Below are 21,448 nucleotides of genomic sequence, written 5' to 3' on the forward strand. Positions count from 1 at the left end.
ATAATCAAAGTATTCACCCGTCAGCAAGAATAAAAGTACCAATCCTATTCCACTAAAAGGTGAACTACCAAAACAGACTGGAATAAAGTCAGGAGTTCGACAACATATGGTTGAGGAGTTCACAGCATAGGTATTTGCCCCTTGCCATCATTGCACATTAGGACTGGTCCAAGTCATTTTGCTCCCTGAAGCAACAGGTGAGGTGGTGCCCTCCCTTTCTACATATAAGAGCCAAATTATTTAGGCTGTGTAGGCAGTAGAGGGGAATGCTCACCCCTTGCCCCCTTGCCCAGCACCTGCCACTTAAGGCGATTTTCTCACCCCCTGCCTTGCTGCCCAGGGTACTCTCATCCTCTCCTGAGGTTGCTTCTGTAGTGTAGGAAGGAGCTGCACAGAAGCAGCAGACATTCTGCAAAGGTCACGCCAGGAGGGATCTTTGGTCGGGGGACACTTACAGTCCCAGCATTTAGAGCAAAAACAACAATTTCCATAAATCTATCAGACTCTAGTAAGAAACTTCCTTTTTGATTCCTGTGACTGTATGAAATCCTTCCCTCCCTAATTTCCAAGCCAAATTAATTAACTTTCCATTTATAATCATTAGTTCTCATACACTCAAGCTTCTTTAACCTAAAGTACTCTTCCACCCCTACTGTGTTATTTCCTTTGATGTATCGGCTATAAAATAAATCACTCCCTCCTCTCTCCAGAGCTAAATAGGCAACACTTTTTAAATCTTTGGTGCTCATCAGATAGACGCTCTGCTCTTAGCATTTTCAGAAGTGTTCACACATCAGCTGTGAAATTCCAGCAATAATCTGCCTGCTTCTTATGCATAACTGGGTTGCCTTAAGTTATCGCTGAAGCTGTGCCCTACAGAGGCTGTGAATTTCAAGTGCACATCTGGTATGTTTTTATTAGCCTCACAACAATTTTCTTGTAGTACCTTTATGAGGACATAATACAGCTGGCAACAGATTGCCGAGCCAATAGCTATGAGCCACAGGGATCAATCGCATGTCACAGCTGATGAACAGCCATAGCCAAGAGTCAGCTGATCAGGATTAAAGCCAGAAGTGGAAGCAAGAGGGAGAGAACATTGAAAAAGTCAAGGTGAGGGAATCTCCACCCACAACCCCCAGCCCAGGGAGGATTGAGGATGTCATGGAATGCTAACTGAAGAAAGAAGGGAGGGGTGGAATAAGCCAGCTTGGCTGACTGGGGAGCCAAACAGGTACCTACAGGAAGCTGCCTTATTCTGAGTCAGACCCCTGGTTCATCCAGACCAGTCTTGTCTCCACCGACTGGCAGTGGGTTTCTAGGATATCTGACCAGGAGTCTCTCTCAGCCCTACCTGGAGATGTCAGGGATTGAACCTGGGTCCTTCTGCATGCAATGCAGATGCTGCACCGCTGAACTACAGTCCCCTCCACCCTCAGATTTTGTTTTCATATACTTTTGCGCTACTGTTTTCCTGGCTTTTGTTTTAAATATATTGGTTATTGCTTTTATGTTGTGCATTGTTTTGAGGTTTTAATTTTTTTACATGGTTTAGAAATGCTTTTAAATAAAATAAAATAATAAATTTGTGGACACCCCTGGAGTTGACAAATCTGTTTCTTCCTTCCTGTTGCTGTGACCAGTATTTGATGCAAAGGATCCTTCTCTTGAGGGGAATGCTGCCTGGGGCTGGTCTGAGTTTCTGTAGCAGTGGAAAGATTTGCTTTTAAAGCTTGAGCCAATTTCCTACTTTCTCCTAGTGTGATGAATAAGTAAGATTGTATTGGTATTGTGACTCCCCCTCCCAATTGTTATTTCAATTTTTGTTTTCTGCTTTTACTATGGTTGAAAGACTGATTGACTGACTGGTGTGAAGGCTTGATGTTGTTCCATCTCAAGTCCCAGGGGTCACATCTAATGCAGCTCTACATTAGAGTCAGTCAGCAATATACTTATTCATCTAGAGAAATATTTTGTGCCAGCGGAAGTTGGCTTCCCAAAATAATTCATAAAAAGCTTGCTGGTAACTTTGCTGCAGAATGGATTGCACAATCTGTTGCGTTACGAGTTGCTGCTAATGCAACTGCCGCACTGGATTCCTCTGTTGTGCAACCCTGAAACTCACCCCTCCATTAGTGAAAGTGCCCTTGTGCTAGTAGAGCAAAAACATTAGTTACAACCCCCCCCCCCCCCCGATTGTGGCCCCTTTTTATATTCTCCCACAGAACTGAATGGGAACTATGAAGAGCTAACCCACCACAATCTGCATAGCCCCAGAAATCAAACATTGCTCTCAATGTCCAGATTGTCCCTGGTCTAGACAAAGCTGCAGCTGGGGCATTGGCCTAACCTAATGAAAGACTGCTGCAAACTGTAAAGTGGGTGTATCAAACTATGGAAAATGGATAAGAGTGGAAAATGGATAAGAGAAGAAGAAGAAGAAGAAGAAGAAGAAGAAGAAGAAGAAGAAGAAGAAGAAGAAGAAGAAGAAGAAGAAGAAGAAGAAGAAGAAGAAGAAGAAGAAGAAGAAGAAGAAGAGACTGTTGCATGGATTTCTGAAGCAATGTGATGCTCCTTTGACATTTGATAATTATTCCATATAACAAGCTGCATATTATCAATAACCAGGAAAGTTATATTATAAAGTCTTTTTTCACCTTGAAAACCCAGGGACTAGAAAGTTAGAAAATGTTTTAAACTGGATTTTATCATATTCTTGATTTTATCATACACAGTATTTTGACTATTGAAGGTGTCTCTATCAGACATGCACCCTAGTTCTCTCATGCATGTTTACGCAGAAATCAGTCTGGCTTCCTCCCAAGACAAGGCAGCTCTAAAGTCTGGGTGTCTCTGCACTTGTTTACTGTGTCCACTGCAAACCGATCTGATGTTTCATGGGAAGTGGCAGCAAGTCCTTCATAAATGGCACAAAATGACTGTGCTGAGAGTCCAGCAGCCTCGGAGCTATTTTTAGTGGTGAAGTTGCTCCTGAGTTTAATTAGCTTGCCTGACAGAAATATTTCCTGCTATTGATGTACCAGGAGGATTTATTAATAAGAGCTGCTAAAGGTCCCCTCATGTGTGAAAACATTTTTTAATCTTCTTGTTTTCATTACTGTTTAAGCGCCAACAATCGTATCACATTCTTTGCCATAAAAGCATGTCTGAAATGGCCATCTTTGTGGGTCTACAGCCCTTTCACACAGAAGAGTGGGGAGAAGGCCACAGTGCGGTAGCAGAGCATGTGTGGGCGCAGAAGGTCCCCGGCTCATTCTCCAGGCAGGGCTGCAAATGCCCCTGGTCTGAAGCCTTGGAAAGCTGCTGCCAGCCTGAGTAGACAACACTGGGCTAGATGGACCAATGGTCTGAATCCACATGAGGCAGCTTGCTATGTTCCTATGGCCAGGGTGCCCCATATGTCACTGCAATCAGGGTTGTATCCAAGCTTCTCGACCAGAGCTCTTGTGCTGGCAGACAGATGGATTCTAATTTTGTGCAACAGATTGCACAGACTATTGTGCCCTGAAGTTATCAGCAGCTTGCTTATGCATTCTTTGAGCAACTATGTTCCACTTGTGCAAAACATTTCACCAGCACAACCATTATACCGCTGAGTAACTTTAACTTAGTGCTCCACTAGACAGAACCCATACAGCCCAAACCGCCTAAGGAGGTGGACTTGGGAGCATCTCCTCCCAAGTGAAATGCACAAGACTGCTCTAGCTTGGAGCTGTAGACATGACAGGGCCAGCTTGGGATCTCAGAAAACCCCATTTGGGAGAGCTTGCCACTTTGGAGATGTTTGCTGATTCCGACTGGCAGGGATTCCAGCCCTTCTGCCTGCCTGCCTGCGCATTTGGAGGGTGCAAAGGGGAGCTCCAGGCCAGCAGAGACCTTGGTGTCACTCCAGAGCTGGAAGCCAGAGAGAGGCCAAAGGAGGCTGGCTGGGCTGTGGAAAGGGAAACCTGCAACCCATCGGCACACACCATTATCCGGTGATTTTTTTTAAAAAATGAAACACATATCTAAATGCAAATATTTCTACTTTTTTAAAAAAGATTAATATGGAAATAGGACCCCTCTTTTTCTTCTCACACTGGTCAATTCAGCTGGGGTCCTCATGCTGTGATTTAAGGAAAGGGAGCTGTGTTTCGAGGAGGCACTCTGGCAAGGGGACGATAATTTTCTGACCCCTCAGACTGACTTGAGAAACATTTTTCCTCCAACCATTTTTTTGCAAGAACTTCAGAAAACTGCATACATTAGGGCTTAGCTGCCAAGTATCCCGTTTTTCGCGGGAAACCCCCAGATTTTGATCCATTTCCCGCTGTTCTCCTGAATGGAGAAAAATCCCGGAAATCCCCCAGATTTCCTACCTGCCAGGGAGCCTCCATTTTGGGTGCTGCTCTGCCCATGTGTGGGCACCGGAAATAGGGCAGAGCGGCACCGGAAGTCGCTTCTACGCATGCCCGGCGGCCATCTTGGTGGTGCCTGCATGGGGGCGGCCATCTTGGTGGTTGCCGCATGGCGGCGGGTGTCACCAAAATGGCTGCCGGGCATGCGTAGAAGTGACTTCCGGTGCCGCTCTGCCCTATTTCCGGTGCCCACACATGGGCAGAGCGGCACCGGAAGTTGCTTCTACACAACTTCCAGTGCTGCGCCGCTGCTGATCCTGCATTTTTCAGCGGGAGACTTGGCAGGTATGCATTAGGGTGAAGGGAGTTGTAGTCCCACAACATTGGGGATGCAGGCTGAGCAAGGACGCACTGCAGAAGATGACAGTGGTGTTGGTGCCCTCCCCAACGCCCCCTGCAGCAGCCTTGTTACTCCTGCTAAGGCCACAATGGGTGGAGAGCAGTTTCTCTCAATTTTCCTTTTTCCCAATCTTAAATTCATCTCACCACATTGCCATACCATTTTGAGATTTGTTTACCTCATGAAAATTCATAAGCATTTTAGTTTGACTCTCTCCCTCATATACACATCTTTATTTGGATTTTTTTCCTACACATAATCCTTTTTTGCAAGGTAATTTCCTCTAATATAGTGCATTTGTGTGTGTTATTTTGTCTATATCTAGTTGCACTCTGAGCTATGTGAGATTCCAGGGGTTCCAGGTGCTTCCCTAGGGATCATGTTTCCTTTGGGAAATGAAGCACTGCGGAGACTGGGTTGTCTTTATGATATATGGTTTATCTACACATATATACAACCTGAGTCTGTGGTGTGTGTGTGTGTGTGTAACAACATCAACACCAGGTGTTGTTTCTCCTATAGCCACAGCCTTGGATTCAAACAGAAATCCAATTCAAACATTGTTCTGGCTCTCTTTCCAGTTGCTACTTTACATCTAGGTCACATCACTTGAAAACTCTCTATGCTAAACACTGGCTTTTTCTCTTAGAAGGGTACCCATTTGGCTCTTGCACCAAGATCCTTAATTCTCTATCAGCTCACCAGGAAGCTAGCTTGGCTATTTCCCAGAATCAGAAGGCTTGATTAGCTTTTAACACTTGCTGGATCCAGGGATTACTTCCTTTCCAAGCCAGGGCCTCACCTGGGAGAGAGGGGTTTACATGACAAAAGAGGTTAATGGCCCATCTGAGAGGAATCTTGGGCTTGGGCAGAAAGAGGTTGTCAGGGGGATGCGGTGTGTGAGAGAGGTGATAGGAAATGAGTCTTTTTAGCAAGGTGTTCTGGGGGAAAGAAGTGGGGGAGAACCAAGGGGCAGGCTGTCTGAAGGCTGTCTGGGAGAGATGCCTTGGACTCCAGGGTTGCACTGCTGTGGGGAACAAACCCCTCTTGAAATGACCATGCTGTAAGATCTGGACTCCCTCCATGCAGAATGAAGGTGTAAATAGGTGAATAAACCATAGTTCTTAGAGCTACAACAATGTCTGCCATGTCTTCAATTCTCCAAAGAAGCACAGACCCCGGCTGAGGCCCAAGACCCCTGGAATCCCCTATGCGGCACAGCAGGGATTGTGGTGGCCAGTAACAAAACATACCTTGCTTGACTGGAGAGCTGTACTGCAAATTTTGAAGAGTGCAAATTTTGAAGGATGACTTGTGTTTTGGTTCACATATTGTTTTGGAAAGTATAAATTACTTCGCCCTTTAAATGCAAACTGAATAGACTTTCTTCCCCAATGCTAGTGTGGGAGGGTGCAGACTGGTTACTATTCACCAGCTGAACTGTGCTTCTGACACATAGGCTTCCTTTTTTCTTCCTGGATAATTCCAGTTCAAGCCCAGCTGACGTTTAGGTTTCTGAGAGTTGCAAACCTGGTTTATTATGCAGTCAATTTGTCTCTCACCTGGGAGAAAGGGACTGAAAAGGAACTCTCCCCGCATAAAGTGTGTTTGCTGCTCATCAAAATCTAGTAGGGTAAAAAAAGACAATGTTCTAAACTACAGGGGCCGTAAATGCTCATTAGCAGAGAGCCTTGTTTTTCATGCCCTGTTTTTATTTCTTCTTCTTCTTCCCTTCCTCTTTTTCTTCTTACATAACACTCTACTCTGCTCTAAGACCCCAGGGAATGATTTCAAAGTCATTTCAAAGTTGAAGTGCAGTGAGAAATGCTCTGGATTAATGGATCAACATCCACTGTAACTCTCAAAAGAGCCACCCACGAAGGTCTTGTTTGAAAATCTGATTTAAAGGATGTTTGTGCTCTGGGATTCTCTCTCTCTCACGCACACACACACAGAGAGACATGCTTGAGATGTGTTTGTTCTGAGCACCTGTGTCATTGTTTCTCTTCAACCTACTTTCAGAGAGAGATGTGATTTAAAAATAAAAAATAAAAATCCTCCTGACAAATCAGATGCTTCTTATTTCAAAATCCAGACTGTTTCTTTTCTCCTCTCTTACTGTCAACTCATTCTTCATATTTGTTCAGATGTTATGTTGAAGAGTGGCAAGTGCCTCATGGGACTGCTTAAAAACAACCTTGTCCCTAGCAAAGAGTGTTTCCTTGCATATTCCTCTTCTGTATTTTAGGTGATGCCTTATTATTCAGTGGGGGGGGGAGTATATTTTTCTTCTCCACTTTTTGCAACAGACTGACTCCCAATCTTAGACTCCCGAACTTGCTTCAGAATTGGAACTCAACTCCGAGTTCTCTGCAGTGGATTTTCAGTGCACAAAGAGTACAGATTAAAAGGCCTATTTTACTGTGAATGCACTGGAAATCATGAAATAGCATGATTTTTCTGTAAAAGGGGTGGATTTTACACAAATGTGTGCACAAAATGTGTATAATGGGATGGGATGGGACAGAGTGAGTTGGGATGGATCATTGATGGCTCATCCCAGCAAGATCAAAACAAGATCAAAACAGGATGGGATGTCGTCCTCAGCCCCTGCTCCTTCCCTCCTTCTGCAGTGCGGTGCATTTTGTCATTAGCTGCTTTGTGGTTTGGTCTTATGATTTCAGTTGAACTGGGACTTGGACTTTTAAAATGTGTGGTATCTTTGTAGCCTGCCCTTGAGACATTAGGTGAAGTATGTGTAAACAGGTAAATCCATAAGAACATAGGAAGAGCTTGCTGAATCAGGCCAATGGCCCACCTAGTGCGGCATCCTGTTCTCACAGGGGCCAGCCAGGTGCCCCAAAGGGGAGCCCACAAGCAGCTCCCATGGGAGGCAGTGATGGCCACCAACCTGGATGATTTTAAAGAGGACTGGAATAATTCCTGGAGATCCATCTACGCTCCTGGCCACAATGGCTCTGCTTGTGTCTCCATGTTCAGAGCTGGAAATCACCATGATTGGCTATTGCAAATTAAAAATGATTTGGTACAGTGCAATCTGGAGATTAGAAAAATCAAAGGTTGTGATGATCAGAAAGAACTGAACAGCAGGAGTGAGAGTCCAACTGTCCAGTCGGAATTGGAGGAGAAAACCCAACAAGAAGGACTGGGGGAGGGTGAGAGCACCCCAGTCCATATAGAAGAAATTGAGTGGTACAGAAGGAGTGAGAGTCCATCTGTGCAAGAAAAACTAGTTGAGAATAACCAGTATGAATTGAAAAATATCTCCTCTCAACAGATGAAGACATTGGACCAAGGAGTCAAGATGACCACAGAAAACAGAAAAGGGGTGCTTAGAAGTACAGGATTGAAGAAAGACGCAGGGCAAGGTTAAAGGAATGAGAGTAGAAAGAAAGGTGAGGAAGGGGGTGGGATAAATAGTTTATAATTGGCTATGTAATAGGGTAACCCGGATCAAAATAGGACTTGCCGACCGTAAAAGGGGACTTGTGATTAGAAGGATTAACAATAGAAATATGATTTTGACTGAAATGGGGAGTTCTTAGAAGAGTGGTGTGGGTATAAGGAAGAGAATTTTTAGTTTAGTATAGTGTAAAAGTAGATTAAAAATTTTATAATATGAATTAAATGAAGAAGTATGTTTAAGGCAGAAATATAATATGTAAGGAAAGAGGAGTATGATGTTGTCATAGATGTTAAATATGTAATCTATAATGAAAAGGATAATTATAGAATTTTGGTGTAAAATTTAAAAGGTATAAACATGTTTAAGATAGAAAGAAACAATGTTAAGATGATGATTATGAAAGTGCCAAAGGGAGTATAAGATGAACCACAGTAAGGGGGGCTGAGGAGGTCAACCTACAATGTCAGAAAAGATGAATGGTTTTTGAACTATAAATGTATGTTTTTGTTTTTTAATTATTATGTTTAGATATGTTAATGTTTTTATTTGTGTTCCTGGTTTTCTATTTTAGGTAATGCCATGGTTGGTGTGTGGGTGATGTATGTTTTGTTGTTATATGTCAAAAAATCAATAAACATTATTTTAAAAAAAGGAAATCACCATGAGGGGGGGGCATGCTCTTGTGTTTGGGTTCTGCTTGTGGGTTTCCCCACCCAATGTGAGAACAGGATACTGGACTAGGTGGGCCCTTGGCCTGATCCAGCAAGCTCCTCTTATGTTCTGTTGGGAGGTGGGTGGAGGAGGTGGCCGTCCTGTCTCCTCATCTCAGCCTGGCATTCCTGAGGTCTTCTCTCTCCCCCTGACCTCTTTGCCCCTCTGCAGTGGTGTCAGAATCATTTGAACATAATGGCCTCTGCCCCCTTCTTCACTTGCTCTAATTTCTCTGTATTGTTAGGGACAGCTGCAAACAATAAATCTAGTTCCATACCTAAAGCATAAAAATCTATAGCTGCCATGGTGGGGAATCCTGAGGCATGAATACTCTGCACTGATTAAGAAAACTGCCTTGTCTGGAAACTGCTCTCTGTGAATTTTCACTTTGTCCCCCCCCCTCCTGTTTGGTGACATTGTCTCCCCTGCTTGCCATTTCCATCTCCTCCAACCACTGCTTCCTTAGCCTTCTTGGATTAGCCATAGGGATGATCCCAGACAACCAGGGATAACATTGTGCATACTGTATCTCTATGCTCTGTGACCAGTTTGGCTACAGTATGATATCACCAATATGGTCTAATGCTCTTGGATAAGTGTCACAGATAAATAGGAGAAGCAAGTCTTTCCCACACAAAGAAAGTTGTGAAGGTCCTCAGGGAATTGCCGCAGCCAGCCAGACTGGCTTCAGCCATGGCTGCCCTTTTCAAAGACCCTGATCCGTCTCTACAGGAGGGAGGGTGCAACAAAGACAGCCCAGACAAGGTTGTCTAGGCCCAAACCTAGGAGGAATGAGGGGAAATAGTCCAGTGTCAGGGACTGGCTGGATACTGATGAATGGGCACCGGGAGAAAAGGGGTTGGAGACTGACTTGGAAGAAGGGATCAGTGATCTGGAGGAACCTGTAGCAGCAGCCAGGAGATGAGAGTGAGAGGCAGGAGAAGCTGCAGGATTGGAGAGTGAAGAGCAGGGGCAGGAGGAGGAGGGAGAGGTCAGGGCTTCCCCATGTCCTCCTCCTGCCCCCACCTGTCTCCCAGGACTAGGCGAGGACTGAAGAGGGAGGAGCAGAAACAGGTTATATGCAGGTGAAATCTTCACCTGCTTGTGCGAAGCGTCAAGGTTGGGGATGGGGGCCCTTTGCTGTAGCAGCTGCTTCATCAGGTGCACATCTGGGAGTAGCTGAGAGATGTACTTTTGACAAAGGTACGTTTAACAATAAAGAACTGATTCCTCCCTCTGGGCATTCCATGCCTGACTGTGTCAGGAAACCCAGAGGCAGCAGTTCATGGGAGGAGAGGCTGGTGTGCTGGAGAAGGGAAGAGAGGAGCAGAGGCATGGGTCACCTCTCTCCCTCCCCCTCGACACGTCACCTCTTTGCTCCATTCATGCTTCTTCTCCAGCCTTCAGGGAGGTTCTGGGGGTTCTGATAAGAAGGTGGAACTTCTGCTTGCACCTCCTTAAAGCCTGGACACACATACAGAATGGCCATTGCCATTGCCACTGGGCATCATGGGAATTATGTAGTTTCCAGTGCTTTCCAACTCACTCACCAGATGTGGGAGGCAACGGACAGTACATTTTTCAGGCTTCCTGGAATTCATTGACCCTCCCTGAGTGCATCCACCGCAGCCAGCAGCACTCCAGCTGCCAATGTCCCCTCCTTTTGCAAGCAAGGAGAATCTGTCAATGTTGATCTCTCTCTGTTTCTCATATTTCTAATCTTTAGTTATCCACATTTCCACATCAGTTTACATTTTTTAAAAGTCATCATGAAAAGTCTTTAGCATTTAAACTAATATACACATTTTTTTCACTAATAGGGATTTTAATGCATGTTTTGGGCTAGTACATGCATTTTTGTATACAATACTTGATTGGAGAACTCAGTTGAAAAACTTTGGATTTCAGATTGCTGTTTGCATTTGGTTTGGTTTGCATTTGTTTTGGGACTTACAAATAGATAAGTTGACCTTTAAGTGCAAACTGAATTGAATTTATTCCCCCCCCCCCCTTTTTGCAAAGAAAACTTTGGGAACCAGTAAAGAGGTAGTGGTGCAGGCCTTCAACACTGTAAATCGTAATGCCCTGTGAACTGTCCTTCTGGCTGTCCAGATAAATTTGTAAACATAATTTGGCTCCTCCATGATAATATGACAGCAACAATCACAAATAACAATGGCTCTCAAAGTGAACCATTCACCAACCAGGTGTTAAACAGGGTTGTGTTATTGCCCCAACTCTATTTATTATTTTAATTGCCATGATTCTACAATTTGCTGAATGGAAACTCCTCTCCTTCTCTCTCTCTGTCGCAGCGTGAAGCTGTGTAGACATGCAGGAGCAATCACACTAATAAATCGGAACAAGACAGCTTCTTATTCTAAGCTTAAGTCTTTATTTACAAGCATAAATCAGCAGCTGCCAGCGAACAGCACTCCATGTTGCTGGTGGAAAACGAAACCAACAACAGCAATGCAGAGAACAAAGAACATTCCCGGATGTTCCCCCCATGCTCCCTCCTCCCAGCCCCAGGCGTCAGAGCAGAGCTGTTAAGCCTTGAGCAGCTCTTCTAGTCCTCACACTGTGTGAGTACAGCTTTCTCCTGATTGAAGTGCAGAGTGTTTGAGGACTGGGACGTTCACAGGGAAACCAAAAGGCTTGTTTACAAAGCTATTGTACTACCAACTTTACTGTACGCTTGTGAAACATGGACCACTTATAAATGCCATCTCCAACTCCTCAAAATATTCCATCAAAGGTGTCCCCAAAAATTTTACACATCACTTAGGAAGACAGACGAACTAATGCCAGTGTACTGGAAGAAACCCAAAAGAAGAATAATTCAAGAACTCAGGTCCACGTGTAAATGGATGGCAAACTCAAACACATAGCAGAACCAAAGATACACGCCAATCTACACACACTTAGTTGCTATAAATGAAAAACGTAGAAAACAATAGAAAATTTCTACAATTTATACAATTTACACGACTCCTTAGAAATTAGCTGCTGAAGATATATACATTGAAACAGGACCCTGTCCTGGCCTCCATCTGGATCTTCTTCAACAATTGACTTCAGACATCATACATGCTTATGGACTTAAGACTCTTATTTTCATTTTTTGTTCCGTATTATTGAGTTGTAACCTTGTTTGAGTTGGTACTTTTGTTAGAATATATGCAATTGAATGGATTATTGTTTGTTATAATTTCCTTTTGACTCACGAGTAAGGATCATCCCCACAATTGAAACACGTATGGACTTGAGTTCTTGAATTCTTCTTCTTTTGGGTTTCTAATAACAAGAACTCCAACTTTACATTAGTGTACTGGAAGAAGAAAAGATCACCAGTGTTGAAGCAATGATTCTTCAACATCAATTTCGTTGGACTGGTCATGTTGTGTGGATGCCTGATGATCGTCTTCCAAAGCAACTACTCTATTCTGAACTTAAAAATGGAAAGTGTAATGCTGGTGGTCAACAAAAGAGGTTTAAAGACTGTCTCAAGGCAAATCTTTAAAAATGTAGTATAAGCACCGACAATTGGGAGACACTGGCCTGTGAGCACTCCAGTTGGAGAATAGACTTTACCAAAGGTGTCATGGACTTTGAAGATGCTCAAACTCAGGACGAAAGGCAGAAACATGCTAAGAGGAAGGCACACTTGGCAAACCCTCACTGTGATCAACTCCCACCCAGAAACCTATGTCCCCACTGTGGAAGGACATGTGGATCCAGAATTGGCCTCCACAGTCACCTACGGACACTTTAAAACCGTGTTCATGTAAAACAATCTTAATCAGCTACAAGGGATTGCCAAAGAAGAAAAAGGTGGTGCAGGAGCCAAGCAAGTCTGCTATGATCCATGCTATGATTTCAGAGGGTGTTTGGACTCAGCCTATAAGTAGCTTGATGTTTTCCAATTTGGGGAAGTTCATTTCTGAAAATTCCTCTCCCTGAATCCTGAGCTTCATTGTCATAACCTCCAAACACATTTGTTGTGTCTGCTTGACACTTTTTGTGGTAGAGTGACAGATGTTATCAATATACTGCCAGATAAATGTTAGCAAACACAACCATTCATTTTTAGCTCAGTGGTAAAGGTTAGCTCACAAATGATTTTGAATTGGGTCATTTATAACCAGAAGTGTACAGAAGGAACACTAAATGTGCTTAATTGTAATAGGGTTGCTGCACATATTCATTACTTTTCCTCTCAGATATGAATATGGCATATTGACAGTTGTTGGAACATGTTCCAAAATTAAAAGCTGCTCTCTAAATCATTAACCTGAAAAGAAAAGAAAAGGGCAGTAACACAAAGACCAAACAGTTCATAGACTGGAGGCCCCATCACCAAAACCTTCATTAACTTTTTTCAGGATATATTTGTTCCTCCTGGGTTTTTCTCCCCACAAAGCTACGATTTTCAGACTCAGATTATGGACAGCTGCTAGCAACAGGGTGGCAATGGTAATTCAGATCTCCAGAGCTGCGGAGAGACGTGTCCAATTCATAGCTTAGCTGGCAATATATGCTCCCACACTTTCATGTATTTCTTAGTGCTTCCAAGGTATTGCCATTGTTAAGGGCCCCATGAGCACATGAGGAACTATGATACCACCTGTGCATTAACCATTGTCTCCAAGGACACTAACAGGCTTAGTTCTTCATAGAACAGGTTGAATCCTACCCAGACTTCCCAGAATGCCCACACTGCTGCATAGTGCATTCAGGGCCCCAAAGGATGTTGGCGACCTTGACCACATCTTGGACCTGATCCGTTTTAAGAGCTGTTTTGTAGTCCTGTTGGGTAACTGCTAACAGATATAGCAACAAAACTCACATTTTCTGACCGCAGCTTCTTCGCAGGGCAGCCTCCATCTAGTGGGTGGAGCATATAGTAGAGACGAACTTTGCTGGCATGTTTCCGGCTCTGAGGAAGAAAACCAAAACATGTTGTTTGATATGGCATACTTGAACGATGCCCCCTTTTAAAAACAAAACAATATACCTCCTCACATGTGGAAAAGCAAGATGTTAAGGAGGAGGATTCTGCAGTTCTGCTCTATTGAGGCACAGGAACATAGCACAACTCTGCTACAGGCTGGCCTGAGGCTACATATGGACCTGTGGAAAGGAAACTCTAAGCCCAGCCCAATGCTGTGTGCGTTCCCAGCTAACTTGCACAGTCACCCCCCCCCCTTTTCTTGCTATTGGAGAGTGATGCAAGATGGCATGCTCTAAGATAATCTCTCCAAATGACATTAATTAGGCGAAACAAAAGAGCCAGTGTGGCAGGTGCCCCAGAGAAGCAGCAAATCCAAGAGACCAGGCCCTGGAAATTGTTTTATTGGGTCATCTGATCTCAGTGGATGTGGAGGCCACTTTAAAGGGGGGGGAGCAGAATCTGAAATGCTGTGCCAGCTACATGCAGCATGAGCTGCGCACTGCAGCAGCCTTGGAGAGAAGATGATGGATAGAAATGTAATAACTGAAAAACCAATGGGAGTATTGGAGGGTGAAAGGGCTGCAAACACCTGAGTTCCATCAAATCCCCGCCTGCCATCTGGGAATGAAAAATAAGAGCATTATGGCATGCGCAGTGGTGAACAGAGCTCCAGTAGCACGAGGAATAACATGGGGGAAACAAAGCAGGATAGACCTTGGAAAACCAAAACTTGTGTTTTTGATCCTTAGTTAATGGATAAATGATTACCCTCTTCAGAACCATTACAAAATATAGGCTTGGCCCAGTTGTGCTTCCTTATTTTCTACTGATCTCAATGAGAGTTCCACGGGGGGTTTCACTTACTCCCACAGAAATCAATGGGACTTAGAGTATGGGGAGGGGAAGAAGTTCAGTTTAGTTCACATTTAAAGGGAAACTTACTTAATTCACACTACCTGGTTCAATATGTGACCCAAAACACAGCATGAATTCAAAGCCTTCACTTCTCTGAATTTTGTGGTGCAGTTTTCCAGTCAAGTAATGTGTGCAAACATTAATTTATTAAGGTAAAGTGTACATGAAGTGGTGCATATGTATTAGGGAAAGCAGCTTGCAAAAATGTGTGTATTAGGTAAAAATGCATTTCAAATGTGTTTATTATGAGAAAAATACACTAAAATGCTGATGAATTTTCATGAGGACTTAAAAATAAACTCCATAAACTGATGTGGAAAAAGAGAGACTGAAATAGGCAGAATTGCCCATCTCTCCTTGAAAGTGCTTAGCTTTGCCTGGAATGTGCACTATGTATTAGGAGAGTGAGCAAGAGGGAAAAGGGGGTTTAATATGTACCCTCTAACAATTTCACAAATGAAACTAAAAGCCTTCTTGCCTAGTAAGAAAATTCCCTAACTTGTACCCAACCAAGATCACTGGCAGACCACCTACCCACTATGAAGTATTACAGACAGCTCTCCTTTCCCTGCTGGGTGTCCTGACTGAGCCTCTCCAGCAAATTCAGTGCATTTTATTCGGTCCTCTAATATCAATTCAAAAAGAGCAAACAGGTGAAATGACAAACTGACTACATGGTTCTTCAGCATCCATAGACTCATCAGGTGAGAGGGAGTCCCAAGAGTCATCTAGTTAAACCCTCCTGCAATGTAGGAATCAGCTCTCAAACAGCTCTTACCAGGGTTTGATGAGGCCCTAAGTTACTGAAGGTAATGGGGCCCTTTATATATCCAGCTGTCCTTTGTCATCAACAAATTGTCACTGTTTTTTTGTGTTGAATTTCTTAAATTAGTTACATCATAGGAGCCTACACAACGCAAAACACTGTTGGTGTATGTAGGTTTTATTTTATTTGTTTTTTATCTTATATTTTGGAAATGTACATCCAGTTTTTTGCCTTTAAATTTTTGGGGGCCCCCAAGAGAGTGGGACCCTAAGCCAGTGGCAGAGCTAGGGGCTTTGGCACCCGGAGCGGGGGGCGCGGCACGTCGCTCGCACCAGCAACCCAATGGGGGCGTCCAGGGAATTGTGGGTGGCTGCAGCAGCTCCCTGTTGAGCAGCGATGAGAGGAACTTTTGCAGGGCTTACAATGCAAGTGATACTGCCCATGCAAAGCTCCTGGCCTGCTCGCCTGCTAGTTCAAACACAAAGAAAGAAAGAAGAAAGGAGGACCCCCCTTCACAAACAGCGAGGGGGGGAGCCCTCTTAGCGCTCCATGAATTTGAGTGAGGTAAAGGCTAAAACCAGTAGGGGATGTAAGTCAGCTGTGATTTAAAGCAACAGCAGGGGGTGGGCTGCTTGGGGAGGGGGGGGAGCCCTGAGGCGCCAATCCAGGCCAAATGTGTTATTTTGGGAAGGGGCCCTGGGAGCTTTGCTCCTCTGTGTGTTTGCATGTTGCTGGGCTTTGGAGGCTGGGAGAGACAGGGGAGCCGCTTGGCTCCCAGTTGGGGACCAGCCAGTCGAGGATGACCGTTGGGGACTCCCCTGTCCTCCACCCTCCCCAGCTCTCTGTAAAGCGGCAAAGTGGGAGCCACTTACAAAGAGCTGGGGGGGAGGGAGGGGCATGGAGCCATGGCTCCCGTCCGTCCCCAGCCCCTCCCTCCCCAGCTCTCTGTAAAGCGGCAAAGTGGGAGCCGCTTACAGCGAGCCAATGTTTTGCCACTTATGGGCTTGGGGGTTGTGGGCAGGCCCCCCCCCCACCAAAATGTCACCCCCCTTCAGGATGGCATACGGGGAGGACCCCCCCCCATCAGTACACCCCTGCCCTAATCTATAGCTTATTTAGCTTATACGTAAATCCGGCACTGGCTCTTACCATCCAAATTCATGTTTTGTTGAAATCTCCTTTCTTATTAATTTGAATCAGTTGGTTTGAGCAGTAGAAAACATGTTTGCTCTACCTTCTATATGTGAAAAGCCCTTCAAATAATTGAAGGTGGGCACTATACTTCTGTTGATGCAGCCTAGAACTTCATTAGCTTTTTTCTGCTGGTACATCACATGGTTGACTCATGTTAAGCTTGTGGCCTAATAAGACTCCTGGGTCCTTTTCACGCGTGCTCCTGTTAAACCGGGTGTCTCTCCCCCCACCCCCTGTATTTGTGCACCTGATTCTTTCTGCCTAATTGCAGAACCTTATCTTAGTCCCTACTGAAATTCATTTTGTTATTTGGGGCCCCTTTCTCAAGATGTTAAGGTCATACTGAATCCTGTTTTTGTTTTCTATGCATGCTGTCTCTTTCCACCATTGGCCCATCTCACTCACCACTGACTGGCAGCAGTTCTCCACCTCCACCTTGAGGTTGAAGCTGGCACCTTCCGCAACCAGGGCAGATGTTCTGCCACTGAGCCATGGCCATACCCCAGGCATGCAAGTCAAGATGCATCAGAGCCCCAAAACTCAGAGATTTTAACTTTTAGCAGCCAAAATGGAAGGGTCCTTATTAAATAGTGGGTAGACGACACAGCGATTCTCCAAGAAGCTCTTTATTCGGAAGCCAGAACTGAACTGAACTGCATTGCCGAGCCAGCCTGCTTTTATAGAGGCTGGCTCAAACAATGTAACGGTTTCAAGGTATTTACAATGCAACGTTTCAAATGCAATTACTAACATAGTCCCTTAAGTAGGATGGAACGCCAAGGGCCAGTCCCAGTGTCCAGGGGGTTGGCCGATTCCTGCGGAGACTGTGGCACCACCGGTGGTGGCAGTGAGTCCAAGTTTCCTGTCTCCATGACTGCCGAAGGAACCGCCACGTGCGGACTCTGCGGACGGCCAGGCACAGCAGTGGCCCTAGACTCTGGAGGGCCATGCTGAACCTCTGATGCGGCTTGGCTAGGATCCACGTCCGCAGCTTGTGAGGGAGGTGTAGATTGAGCCTCGCCTTCTGTTAAGTGTTGGCTCCGGAGCTGGGGGCGCAGTTGGGGGCACTGTGGCAGTGTCCAAATTCCCAACCCTGCGCCTCAGCTGGTCAATGTGTCGGTGCCATAAGCGTCCGTCTTCTTGACCTCTGTTTGAACTTCCTGCACTCCCGCTTTGTCTGGTGCACGTCATCGTCTTCGCTGGAGGATGCCTCGTCACTGCTGGCTTCCTGGTGGTGCATGGGGATTGTCTCCTTAGCAGGATGCGGGCTGCTGGCCTTGAGGATATCCTGAGCGTAGAGTTCAGCAGCTTCTGAGGCCATGGCCTCCTCAGTGGCCTTCTGCAGCCTGAGGTCTGGCATGGCGAGGAGGCACTGTTGTAGACAGTTGTCCCGGACTCCGCAGACGATTCGATCAATCAGGGCATCTTCTAAGTCTCGGAACTGGCAGTGCAGGACAGCCTTTCGAAGCGTGGCGATGTAGTTGTTGATCGACTCACCCTCTGCCTGATCTCGGTGGTAGAACGCAGGACGGGCAGCAATTTTGGGTGGCTTGGGTGCATAGTGGTTATAGAGTTTCTCTTTGAGCATGTCCCACGGCGTTGCCTCAACGGCTAGAGGCGCGACCAAGGCCCGGGCTGTCTTGAAGACCCTGGAGCCGCAAAGACAGAGGAAAAGGCCCCGCTTCCGTTCTGCGGACACTGCGGTCAGCTTATTTGCTTAGAGATAGCAGGCAAACCGAGCGAGGTAAGCGTCCCACAATTCAGAGGTTGGTGCAAACGGCGGTAGAGGCACGAATGAAGCCATGATTCCAATGCCGGTGTGGAGAGCGATGGATGGAACACAGTGCTCTAGCCAGAACGGTCAGTTCTGAATTGGTTTTGCTCAGTGATTCAGCTCAGTGACTCCGCTCAGTGATTTCGCTTGGTGAGCATTGGAATCTGGCTGTGCTCTGATGTCCAGCCATTCCACCTTCGTCGCCAGTATTAAATAGTGGGTAGACAACACAGCGATTCTTCAAGAAGCTCTTTATTCGGAAGCCAGAACAGAATTGAACTGCATTGCCGAGCCGGCCTGCTTTTATAGAGGCTGGCTCAAACCATGTATCACACATAATTCGAAGTTCCCTCCTAAAGTTCCCTCCTAAAACAACTGTCAAGGACCTGAGGGAAAACTACCGTGTTTCTCCTAAAATAAGACGGGCCTCAAAAATAAGCCATGGCAGGCTTTTCAAGGGTAGAATAAATATAAGACATACCCCGAAAATAAGCCGGGGGGGAGCAGGTCTGGATGGCGCCAAGGAAGAGGAAAAGGAAAATGAAGTTTCCTGTCGGCGCCCAGAAACGGATGTTGCTGCCCCGCCAAATCGCCCAGCAGCGTGTCCCACGTGGAGTCACGACTGACCAGGAGCCGGCAAGAGCTGCAGCAGGACCCTGCGAGAGCCGCAGGTCCCGGCAGTACAGCGCGCCGAGCCCCGACAAGCAGGACCCCACGAGGGCCGACCCGGGAGAGCCGTCAACAGCGCACCGTGCCGATCCCCGACCCAGCGGGACCCGGCGAGAGCTGTAGCGTGAGCCGCACGAAGCCCCGATTGAGCGGGAGCAGGGAAGAGGTGCAGCGCTCGCCGAGCCCCGACTCAGCAGGAGCCTGCAACAGCGCACTACGCCGACCCCCGACACAGCAGGACCCGGTGAGAGGCGCAGCACACGCCGCACCGAGCCCTGACTGAGCGGGAGCCGGCAACAGCGCGCCGCGCCGAGCCCCTACTGAGCGGGAGCCGGCAAAAGGTGCAGCGCTCGCCGAGCTCCGACCCAGCGGGAGCCTGAACAGCGCGCCTCCCCGAGGTGAGAGCCGGTGAGACCCGGGACCCGGTGAGAGCCAGCAACAGCCCGCCCCGACTGAGCAAAAGCCGGCAAGCGGTGCAGCGCTCACGGATCCGAGCCCCAACCTTGCCCACTTTACAAAATGCATGGTTAATAAAAAAATACTTAATAAAAAATAAGACATCCCCTGAAAATAAGCCGTGGTGTGTTTTTTGGGAGGAAAAATAAATATAAGACGTGTCTTATTTTAGGAGAAACACGGTATATACACTAATACATAACAGTCCTGTTGTGGTAAATTGTAGTGTTGTAAAGTTCATTAGTGGGTCGTAAATCTTTAGACCCACGCAGCCAATCTTCAATGGCTGCCCAGCACGCTCAGGGCCGTCTCAAGGATATCTAACACCCCCACATTCAAAGATCACACACACACACACACTGTTTCACCTTTTTATAGCGGGGAAGAGGCGGAGGCTCTGGGGCTCACCCTCATGGCCAGCCACCTCCTGGCAGCCCTCCGGGCAGGCAGCACTCCGGTGGGACGGAGGCTCTGGCTGCCGCTCAGTATGCCGGAGGCGGGCAAGGGCAGCAAGCTGATGCAGGGAGGTGCTGCGTCTGGCCTCCGCCACGCGGCACCCCCTGGCGGCCCAGTGCCCTGGCGCATTGTGCCACCCAGCCTTGCCTTAGGGCCGGCCCTGAGCATGCTCCCCAGCTCGCTCTGCAAAGCTTCGTCTTGTTCAGACCCAGCAGAGTTACATCGCAGCTGGGACGATGGCAGTCTGTGTCTTCAATAAAACAGACTCAACTCCGTTGCTTCTAGTCTAACTCATCTTTATTACAGAAGCATAAAAGAAACAGCAAAACCAACAGAAGCTAGCTGCATGTTTGCAGCTCTTATCTCTAGCACTCTCTCCTACACACTCTTCTCTGGCAGAAACTCAGACTCTCAGACTCAAAACCAAAAACAGAACTCTGAACAAAGGAAATTGCGCATATCACTTGGGGGCAGACACCCAGAGAATCAGAACGCCTCCAGAGTGTTTTAACTCTGTGTTCACCAGAATCCCAACAAGTCCTAATGCCGGAAAATTGAAGCCTACATCAACCATAATGTTTTAATGTATTGTCAAACTCCCTCAATCTAATAGCAAACATAGGTGGTGAGTGCTGACGGCTGAGCCAAAACAGAAACAAGAGGGAGACACCTGATCAGGAGAACATGCTTGTGTTTCTTATATTTTAAAGAAGCTAAATAAAGATGGTTTTAAATATCAAATTAATATTTAAAAAATATTTGCAGAAGTAAAAACCACCCCCTTTCAAAACAGTTTGTTGTAGGTCACACTTGTCTTTCCTAAAAGGCAAAGTAAAGAGAGTTATTTGTCCAGATCACATCACTCCGGAAACTGAAATGGTCTCTGCCAAATTGGGAGAGCTGGAGAGTAGGCAAAAGCCCAGGTAAATGAAATGGGTGCATGCGCCAGGTCCTGTTGCTGAAAGTACTGTATATGGGAGAATTGCCATGGCTTGTGGTTCTGGGTTGTACTATTAGCGGTTGACTTATTCAGTTCAAAGAAAAGTGCAAATTTGCATTTTGAGTGAAGTCATTTACTTTGCTTCAAACAGCATTAGGTTTTATGCTTCCAGGACTGGCTTTGACCTCGTTAATTAAAACTTTGCCCTGCAGCATTCCTTGCTCTTCTAGAGGAAAAGGGACATTCTCAGATGGAGGTCTTTGCAAGAGCGTGGGGACTTCTAAGAAGGGGAGGGCACAAAGCCTGGAAATTTGCATCTCATCTGTGCTGCAGAACAAACTTCTACATCCTTTCAGCCACACACACACACCAGTTGAAAAGAAATCTGAGGCACTTGAGGGCAGGAAACACCCCCATAGTTTGCTGCT

General features: G+C 46.1%; 1 protein-coding gene across 24 annotated transcripts in view; it reads right to left on the reverse strand.

Moving 5' to 3' along the window:
- ZMAT4 (zinc finger matrin-type 4) overlaps nucleotides 1-21,448 on the reverse strand; it is a 186,995-nt gene that overhangs the window by 83,905 nt on the left and 81,642 nt on the right. For all 24 annotated transcript variants that reach the window (XR_015950405.1, XR_015950408.1, XR_015950409.1 and 21 more), the window contains one exon: nucleotides 13,746-13,835. Coding sequence is in view for 15 of the 24 variants with exons in the window: in XM_088671415.1 (XP_088527541.1) it covers nucleotides 13,746-13,835 (90 nt within the window). In the remaining 9 variants the exon portion in view is untranslated. The remainder of the gene's footprint in view (nucleotides 1-13,745; nucleotides 13,836-21,448) is intronic.

This window comes from Zootoca vivipara, chromosome 6 (genome assembly GCF_965207765.1).
Source record: "Zootoca vivipara chromosome 6, rZooViv2.hap1.1, whole genome shotgun sequence".
In the NCBI taxonomy this organism is placed as follows: Eukaryota; Metazoa; Chordata; class Lepidosauria; order Squamata; family Lacertidae; genus Zootoca; species Zootoca vivipara.